This window comes from Sinocyclocheilus grahami, unplaced genomic scaffold, assembly GCF_001515645.1.
Source record: "Sinocyclocheilus grahami isolate Dianchi unplaced genomic scaffold, SAMN03320097.WGS_v1.1 scaffold1732.1, whole genome shotgun sequence".
Classification (NCBI taxonomy): domain Eukaryota; kingdom Metazoa; phylum Chordata; class Actinopteri; order Cypriniformes; family Cyprinidae; genus Sinocyclocheilus; species Sinocyclocheilus grahami.
The window spans coordinates 43,146-53,413 of NW_015506911.1; the positions used below are offsets into that span (position 1 = coordinate 43,146).

A 10,268-nucleotide genomic window follows, 5' to 3' on the forward strand; every position below is an offset into this window, starting at 1 on the left:
GTTATATATATATATATATATATATATATATATATATATATATATTATTACATTTTTTTTTTATAGTTTGTTAATTTTTTATTACAGTTTTAGTTATTCCTGTACAAGTTAAATTAAGTTAAAATGAGAAGTGTTGCCATGGTAACTAGTTGAAATAAAACGTTTTGTATATTTTAAATTATTAAGTGGTTATTTTTTATTTATTTATTATTTTTACATGGTTTTAATTTTAGTTTCCATTTTATTTAACTATAATAAACCTAAAAAAAAAATGTCTTGGATTTATGGCTACAAACTGAACCGCTCTGTTAAACAGGCTGTTTACTGTTCCTTTAAGACTTCTACTATAATTGGCTAACCTCATTGAATTTAATCTTTATTTTTTCAGAATAATTCCTCTTTGCCACTCTGATCTCCTTTTCCAGTGTGTATTTAGCCTGTTTATACAAGACATTATCCCCCTTCCTGTAAGCATCTTCTTTGGCCTGACGGAGCTGTCTGAGTTTTGCAGTGAACCATGGTTTGTCATTGTTGTAAGTTAAGTGAGTCCTGGTAGGAATGCACATATCTTCACAGAAACTGATATAAGATGTTACAGTCTCTGTGAGCTCGTCCAGATCGGTGGCAGCAGATTCAAAGACGCTCCAATCAGTGAGGTCAAAACAAGCTTGTAAATCCTGCTCTGCTTCATTAGTCCATCTTTTTACAGTCCTTAATACAGGTTTAGCTGATTTCAGTGATTTTCGTATGTATGATATGTAAATGTGGGCGGTCATATGTTAATGAGCTTGGGATTGTGACACCATAACCATGAATGAGTTTCAGTAATGATCTTGGAGGACTGAAAGCAAGTTGTTAAAGTTATTAGGGATGCACCGATACGATACTGCGCTCCAGTACTGATATTCATACTCGTAAAAATGCTCCGATACCACACAGCGTGTGAACAGAGCTGTGTCCACACAAAGAAACACTGACAACAGAACAAACAGAGAGCGGAATGTAGTTCTTAGAGATTAAGGATGTCTATGAAATACATGTATGTAATTAATATAATGTTAAAACGTTCAATATTCACAGCTGTATCTATAGATGATCTGATAAGCAAAGCACGCAGGAAGGAGAGAGAGATCGAGATCGCTCTAATGCGCTATTAAATTTAAAATGAAATACCATAGCAATAAAATGAACAGTGAAATATAACAAAAGCTTGTATAATACATTTGACCGGGTATAATTAAGTTAATCTTTTCTCAAAAATCTTTTCACATCTCCTGAACTTCTATTTCAAAAGAGCAATGAAAATCCTCTTCTTTATTCTACTAAAACATGTTTTCGTATTGCCAGCAGATGTGAGACTGTCTGTTAAACAAATGCACACACAAAATCTAGAAATAACCTCAAAAGGAGCACGCACCTTTACTTTTGGTCAGTGTCTGGCACTGCACGTCTTGGAAAGTCTCCTGCTCTAGTTTTGTGAGCTAATCTAGTTTATGCTTTTAACACGGTTACACAAAACAAATTTATTTTGATGTTACTCATTTGTAAGTTGCTTTGGATAAAAGCGTCTGCTAAATGTTAGGACAGTGTTTCCCAAATGGGTCCTTCAGTGTGTTTGTGAGATTGTGAGAGAAATGCCATTGCTGACAAAAATGTATGGATTTGGCTGATAATTTCATCCATTGTAAGCTATATATTTTTATACGTGTATGCATTCTGTTGAAGTTGAAGCCATACCCCTGATCTTGGTTTGACATGACTATTTACATGACTGGCAGGCTTTGGCCAAGCAAAACAATGCTTATAAAATATGATGTTGCCCAAAATTATTATCTCTAATCAGGGTAATTTTATGAAATGGCCCTGTTCCCAATTTTATTGTGTAAAAGTAAAATAAAATAAAAACTAAGTGCAGCAAATAAATCTTTGTTTTGCTACACCCCTGATAGAAAGTAGTTATTTATTTAAAAAAAAAATCTCGTTATTATATTCAGACCAACAGGACTCTTGCTTCAATGATATTGCTTAACTGTATTTCGAAAGCGTATCGATATTTACAATTTTAGGGGTTGTTTGAGTCATTTCGATTAAAGGAGTTCAGCTGATGCTTTTATCTCAGCGTAACACACTTACAATACAATTTTGCATGATTTTTGTTTGTTTGATTGTGGAGGCGCATCATTAGATCTGCTCTCTGTAGATGACGAAGTGTTGCTTTCTGCTGCTTTGCACTCATTTGTATCCTCAGTTATTCCCGGGTCGTGAATCCGAGTGGGTTTTAGTGCTGATTGTACAGTACGCTCAGTGTCCGAGGGAGTGCATTGATGTTGTGTATTGTAAGTGTGTGTGTGTGTGATATTATTATTTTGTAAATACTCCGTTTAATATGCAGAGACAGCTATAAGTTACTGTGCTTGTGTGGTAAAACATGATGTAATGTTCATGTTCAGATTTTAAAAAGAAGCCATTAAAGGGATTGATAAAAGCCTTGCATTGACTTCAGTGAAATATGTCAGACTGATGATTTTATCTTAATTGAGGTGATTAAGAGAAGATATAGGACTCTTAATGAGAAGGCAGACACATGTCGAGACATCAGAAGGTTCCTCGGGCACAAATACACCATTCAGAAACTCACATGTGACTCCAGAAGAACGAAAGTGACATTTAGGTGCAGAAATATTTCCACCGGCTGAAAACTGAACTAGCTCGATAACATCGTGAGAGAGATCAGTGCCTGTTGGCCTTTTTAATCCTGTGATTTATGAAAGTAAGTCGACTATTACTCTGAAAGCTCATCATTATTTCATAACCACGCGTCTCTGCCCTGCAGCCCAATGAAGGCTTTTCATGTTTGTGTCTCAGCGACGCTTGCATGGAATTCGGTGAATGTTCAGTGGGCTGAAGTGAATGGAAATCTGTTCAGCATGTTGAATTATTGAAAGAGGTCAAAGACATCTGTCTGCAGAAATGTCTGATTGCTCCACGTCTCGCCTTTCTAGCATTCCTTCCCTTCAGTGAGCTGTTGTGGATGAATTACAAGCCCTTCCCCTGACAAACACACACACGCACAAACACACACACACACACACACATACACATACACACACACATACACACTCACACTCACACACACTCAGGCATTCCTGCACAGGCATTCATCTGTGAATCCTGAAAAACATGTTTTCAGCATTGATGATAATCAGAAATGTTTGTTGAGCAGTAAATCAGCATATTAGAATGATTTCTGAAGATCATGTGACACTGAAGACTGGAGTAATGATGCTGAAAATACAGATTTGATCACAGAAATAAATTACAGTTTAACAGATATTCACTTAGAAAACATCTGTTTTAAATTGTAATAATATTTCACAATATTGCTGTTTTTACTGTAATTTTGATTAAATAAATTCAGCCTTGGTGAGCAGAAGAGACATTTAAACTGTAGTGTCATAACATCATCAAAGTTTTTAGCTCTTAAAGCAATAATTCACCCAAATTTTAGAAAGTATTATCAGTGAATAACAGCTTAAATTTCAGTCTGTTCCTCACAGTTATAATATCATCTCAGAAGACTTGCAATATTATTATAAAATACAAAATATTAGACATGCATGATTATGCTGCCTTTTAAGCAGCATAGCGCGTATCCTTCATAAAGAAGGCAATTCCAGAATGCATTGTGATAAACACAATGAAAACTCATTTTAAAAAAGGACAACTTGACCCACTGTTTGTGTCTTGCGTGTTTTTATGATTTTTATAGTATTGTGTTTTTAGAGTTTAGCAATGTGCCAACTTCCAACTATTGAAATCAGATTTGAGAAACGCTATTCAACATGCTCAGCTCTTCACTTAAACACTCGACAAATGATGACATGAATCATATTCTACACTTTTGTAGCGTTGTTTATACCTAAAGGTCCACTTATAATATCGCACATAGTTTAATGCATTAAAAATCATAAAGTAGTTTTTAATTAACATGACTGACTTTTACAATTCAAAAGCTTCATGCACTGAACAAAAACTGGAGTAGAAACAGTTTTCACTCAGAAATTGCTATTAAATTTCACAAATAAGAAACGGCAAGTAACACATTGAACTAAATGTGAAATTTTGAAGTAGAAAGACTGTAAAATACACTGCAATGATCTGTTTTATTTACAACTTTGAAAACGTATTTGACCGTGTACTGTACCTTTAAGGTTTTATATGCGATAAGGTAATAAACAACCTCTGTTATATGCTGATCAAATGAAAGAAATGGACAGCATCTGAAGTCTCTTTCTGTGTGGTTCAGGTGCGATTCTCGGGCGCTCGGAGACGCAGGAGTGTGCGTTTTACAATGCAAGCTGGGAGAAGGACGGGACGAACCAGAGGAAATCTGTTCAGCGTGTTGAATTATTGAAAGAGGTCAAAGACATCTGTCTGCAGAAATGTCTGATTGCTCCACGTCTCGCCATTCCTTCATTCCTTCCCTTCAGTGAGCTGTTGTGGATGAATTACAAGCCCTTCCCCTGACAAACACACACACGCACAAACACACACACACACACACACATACACATACACACACACACACACACATACACACTCACACTCACACACACTCAGGCATTCCTGCACAGGCATTCATCTGTGAATCCTGAAAAACATGTTTTCAGCATTGATGATAATCAGAAATGTTTGTTGAGCAGTAAATCAGCATATTAGAATGATTTCTGAAGATCATGTGACACTGAAGACTGGAGTAATGATGCTGAAAATACAGATTTGATCACAGAAATAAATTACAGTTTAACAGATATTCACTTAGAAAACATCTGTTTTAAATTGTAATAATATTTCACAATATTGCTGTTTTTACTGTAATTTTGATTAAATAAATTCAGCCTTGGTGAGCAGAAGAGACATTTAAACTGTAGTGTCATAACATCATCAAAGTTTTTAGCTCTTAAAGCAATAATTCACCCAAATTTTAGAAAGTATTATCAGTGAATAACAGCTTAAATTTCAGTCTGTTCCTCACAGTTATAATATCATCTCAGAAGACTTGCAATATTATTATAAAATACAAAATATTAGACATGCATGATTATGCTGCCTTTTAAGCAGCATAGCGCGTATCCTTCATAAAGAAGGCAATTCCAGAATGCATTGTGATAAACACAATGAAAACTCATTTTAAAAAAGGACAACTTGACCCACTGTTTGTGTCTTGCGTGTTTTTATGATTTTTATAGTATTGTGTTTTTAGAGTTTAGCAATGTGCCAACTTCCAACTATTGAAATCAGATTTGAGAAACGCTATTCAACATGCTCAGCTCTTCACTTAAACACTCGACAAATGATGACATGAATCATATTCTACACTTTTGTAGCGTTGTTTATACCTAAAGGTCCACTTATAATATCGCACATAGTTTAATGCATTAAAAATCATAAAGTAGTTTTTAATTAACATGACTGACTTTTACAATTCAAAAGCTTCATGCACTGAACAAAAACTGGAGTAGAAACAGTTTTCACTCAGAAATTGCTATTAAATTTCACAAATAAGAAACGGCAAGTAACACATTGAACTAAATGTGAAATTTTGAAGTAGAAAGACTGTAAAATACACTGCAATGATCTGTTTTATTTACAACTTTGAAAACGTATTTGACCGTGTACTGTACCTTTAAGGTTTTATATGCGATAAGGTAATAAACAACCTCTGTTATATGCTGATCAAATGAAAGAAATGGACAGCATCTGAAGTCTCTTTCTGTGTGGTTCAGGTGCGATTCTCGGGCGCTCGGAGACGCAGGAGTGTGCGTTTTACAATGCAAGCTGGGAGAAGGACGGGACGAACCAGAGCGGAATCGAATCATGTCACGGAGAGAAAGACAAGCGACGACACTGTTTCTCCACCTGGAAGAACTGCTCAGGAGCCATCGAGATGGTGAAGCAGGGCTGCTGGCTGGACGATGTTAACTGCTATGACAGGTACGAGCAGATGCATGCTCGGATGCAGCGTGTGTGTTTTGTAGTGAACTGAGGATGACGTGTTGTCTGTGTGTGTGTGTGTGTGTGTGTGTGTGTGCAGCAGTGAGTGTGTGGAGCGTAAGGAGAATCCCGACGTCTTCTTCTGCTGCTGCGAGGGAAACATGTGCAACGAGAAGTTTCACTACAGTCCAGAGATGATTCAGAGTGAGTAACACACACTTCACACCTCTCAGACGCAAACATGTGACCGAGTGAAGATATCTGGACTGTGTGCACTTCAAGACTAATAATCAGACTGATTTCACAGCTGTGTCTCACAGTTGTGAACACTACAAGAGTGTTGAACAGAAACTGACCAGATACAGGATCTAAATTATACACTTTCCCGAATATATTCATGTAGATTTAAACCTAAAATCCTTTGATTATAGAGTTACGTCTGAAATAATCACTCTAAGTTACTTTGAATCACAAAGTCGCACACATTTAATTTCTCTGACGTCTGTCTGAGATTTCCATGATGATGTATTATTGTAGTTTCTACTATTTCAGATTAACCTGCCTCTGAATGTCATAACAGTAAACACACTGTGATTCAATGCATTATTAAGTCAATCGAATAGACTCTTCCTTCTTTAATGAGCAGCTTTTGATCAAATTAAGGTCCAGTTGATCAGGGATCAGTAAGATCTCTTCTGCTCACCGAGGCTGCATTCATTTGATCAAAAATACAGTCAAAACGGTAATATTGTGAAATATTATTTCAATTTAAAATAACAGTTTTCTATGTGAATATCTGTTCATATAAAATGTATTTCTGTGATGCGCAGCTGTATTTTCAGCATCATTACTGCAGTCTTCAGTGTCACATGATCTTCAGAAATCAGTATAATATGCTGATTTAAGAAACATTTCAGATTATTATCAATGTTGAAAACAATTGTGCTGCACAATATTGTTATTGACCCAAACGTTTGAACAGTAGTGCATGTGATGCTATCTCATGTCGAAGTATCCAGATTTAGGTCACATTTTTAGTTAATTACTCCTCATTCTCTCTCTCTCTCTCCAGCCACGTCTAACCCCGTTCCCCAGAAGCCGGACTTGTTTCCCACGTTGCTGTACTCTCTGATTCCCGTCATGGCTGTCGCCGTTATTCTCGTCATCTCGTTCTGGATGTACCGGCGTCTGAAGCTGTCGTACCCGCCGCTGCTCGTGCCGTCACAGGTACTGTACCTTCAGCTCAATATCCAGTGCAATTTAAACAAGACAAATATCTGCCAATGAGGGGAAAAAAAAATTAATTTTCTGACCCCATTGGCAGATTTTTTTTTTCTTATTTTATGCATTAACTCGCTTAATTTTAATTTTGTCTTAATATCTTGTGTAATTTTGCATCTCAAGTCAGTGTTATTTAAATACCATTGAAATGCTATTATCAGTTTTGTTAATAATTTGTTAATCATTTTAATGTTAAAGTTTTAGTAATTTTGTTGTGCATTTTTTGTAATTTTTGTTATTTTTTTTAGGATGTTCGTACTAGTTCTTATTAAAGCCTTTACCCTTAACCCTTTAATTCTTAGGATGGAACGTACCATCAGTGTGTGAGTGTGTGTGTGTGTGTGTATCTGTGTTGATTTATTTTCCTTTAATTGGGGGACAAAATAGTCCTCAGAAGTTCTAATTACATATGTATAAAAACAATAGTAGTCTATGAAGTCGTTTATTTAGAAAGCTGGGAGGGTGTGTGTGTGTGTGTGTGTGTGTGAGCGTGTGTGTGTCTGTGTTGATTTATTTTCCTTTAATTAGGGGACAAAATAGTGTGTGTGTGTGTGTGTGTGTGTGTGTGTGTGAGAGAGTGCGTGTGTTGATTTATTTTCCTTTAATTATGGGACAAAATAGTGTGTGAGTGTGAGTGTGAGTGTGTGTGCGTGAGTGTGAGTGTGTGTGTGTCTGTGTTGATTTATTTTCCTTTAATTTGGGGACAAAATAGTGTGTGTGTGTGTGAGTGAGTGTGTGTGTGTGTGAGTGAGTGAGTGTGTGTGTGTGTGAGTGAGTGAGTGTGTGTGTGTGTGAGTGAGTGAGTGTGTGTGTGTGTGAGTGAGTGAGTGTGTGTGTGTGTGAGTGAGTGAGTGTGTGTGTGTGTGAGTGAGTGAGTGTGTGTGTGTGTGAGTGAGTGAGTGTGTGTGTGTGTGAGTGAGTGAGTGTGTGTGTGTGTGTGTGTATCTGTGTTGATTTATTTTCCTTTAATTGGGGGACAAAATAGTGTGAGAGTGAGAGAGTGTGAGTGTGTGTGTGAGTGTGTTTTCATGTCAGTGTCTCATTGCTGCATATAAGTCTCCATCACATGTTCTCACAGACACACATCAGTGTTTCTTTCTCATTCTCACGCTTAAATGAGTTTGAGCTCATTCTTACTCACATCCCAGAGCTTGTGTGTGTGCTAGAAGCAGTAAAACCCCTCTGTTCCTCTCTTGCTAGCACGCCTTTCATATCATGATCGAGGTAAGAGCTTCATTCACTCTCACGGTCTCCCATGCTGCCCTGCTGATGCTTCAGTTCTCTGTCATGGGTTTGTGATGTGGTCACTCTCATCTGCATATGGGCTCTTCTTTTCTTTCTTTCTTTCTTTGTAGCTGGCATGGATTATTACAGTGGGGAAAAAAAGTATTTAGTCAGCCACCAATTGTGCAAGTTCTCCCACTTAAAAAGATGAGAGAGGCCTGTAATTTTCATCATAGGTATACCTCAACTATGAGAGACAAAATGAGAAAAAAAATCCAGAAAATCACATTGTAGGATTTTTAAAGAATTTATTTGCAAATTATGGAATTTATCAATTAATTCTTTAAAAATCCTACAATGTGATTTTCTGGAGGATTTTTTTCTCATTTTGTCTCTCATAGTTGAGGTATACCTATGATGATAATTACAGGCCTCTCTCATCTTTTTAAGTGGGAGAACTTGCACAATTGGTGGCTGACTAAATACTTTTTTGCCCCACTGTATATGCGTTCTCCTGCATCCGACGCTGTGTGTGTGTGTGTGTTTGTGTTGATGTATGTGAGTGAATCATGTGTTCAGTGGGTTGTGTTTGTGTCTGCAGGATCCGGGTCTGACGCCTCCGTCACCGTTGTTGGGTCAGAAGCCGCTGCAGCTGCTGGAGCTGAAGGCTCGCGGGCGCTTCGGCTGCGTCTGGAAAGCTCAGCTGCTCAACGAACACGTGGCTGTCAAAATCTTCCCTGTGCAGGTATCTGACACATCTCATCTCATTACTGTTGGTCCTAGTTTCCCTCCTCAGCTTCAGCACAGAAGATTCGACATGATTATAATAAAGCAATAAGCCAAAAGCTCATGGGTAACAGTGATATGGTTTGCTGGTAACTCAAATCTGAGTGCTTTATTATTATGCTCTGAATCTCTGTATTAATATTCTTCAAATATTATAGCTAGTGTTTGTTCTAAACCTCTAACCTAAAATATTAAGCTTCAGCTATTAATTCAGCCTGAAATATTTAAGTACTTTCAGTCTTAGCTGATATGATTTTTCTTTTTTAAAAAATGAATGTTTGAAGAATTCTCTTTGATAAAGTGATGCAATGTTCAGTATTCAACAGCGATAAAATCATTGTGATATTTGAATTGCACACTGAAGTATTTTGCATTTTGCACTGGTTCACATTGCAAAGACTGGACATTTAAATCTAGCTGCTTTTGTAAAATGACAGCAACCACAATGCTAAAATACACCAATATTCAACAGATAATTTGGGAAATTAATGAATCATAAATAATTTGTCCACCAAGTAATATAGTTCGTTAGTCTGTTTACAACTTGTGCACATGAATACAGAAATCAACTGATGTGCATCACAGTTGTGTGTAAATGTACTGTTTGACAGTGGCTTTGAATGTTGTTAATTTTGCAAATGTTTGTCTGCGATCTCTCTCAGAATAAACAGTCATGGCAGAATGAATATGAGATGTATAGTTTGAGTGGAATGAAACATGAAAATATCCTTCACTTCATCGGAGCGGAAAAAAGAGGAAATGGAGTCGACATCGAGCTCTGGCTCATCACAGCGTATCATGAGAAGGTACACACACTCACACACTCACACTCTCACAAACACTTACATTCACACACACACATCGACTCACACACACACACGCACATTCACACACACACATCGACTCACACACACACACGCACACTCACACTCACACACCGACTCACACACACACACGCACACTCACACTCACACAGGTTTACA

At 37.1% G+C, this 10,268-nt stretch overlaps 1 protein-coding gene across 2 annotated transcripts in view; it reads left to right on the forward strand.

Moving 5' to 3' along the window:
- LOC107572302 (activin receptor type-2A-like) overlaps window positions 1-10,268 on the forward strand; it is a 24,099-nt gene that overhangs the window by 5,078 nt on the left and 8,753 nt on the right. Inside the window, exons 2-7 of one of the 2 annotated variants that reach the window (XM_016258724.1) lie at window positions 4,307-4,380; window positions 5,861-5,994; window positions 6,095-6,198; window positions 7,067-7,221; window positions 9,101-9,244; window positions 9,948-10,091. In XM_016258724.1, the coding sequence (XP_016114210.1) occupies window positions 4,307-4,380; window positions 5,861-5,994; window positions 6,095-6,198; window positions 7,067-7,221; window positions 9,101-9,244; window positions 9,948-10,091 (755 nt within the window). Of the gene's footprint in view, window positions 1-4,306; window positions 4,381-5,782; window positions 5,995-6,094; window positions 6,199-7,066; window positions 7,222-9,100; window positions 9,245-9,947; window positions 10,092-10,268 lie in introns of those variants that run through there. The other variant, XM_016258726.1, reaches the window with a different exon arrangement.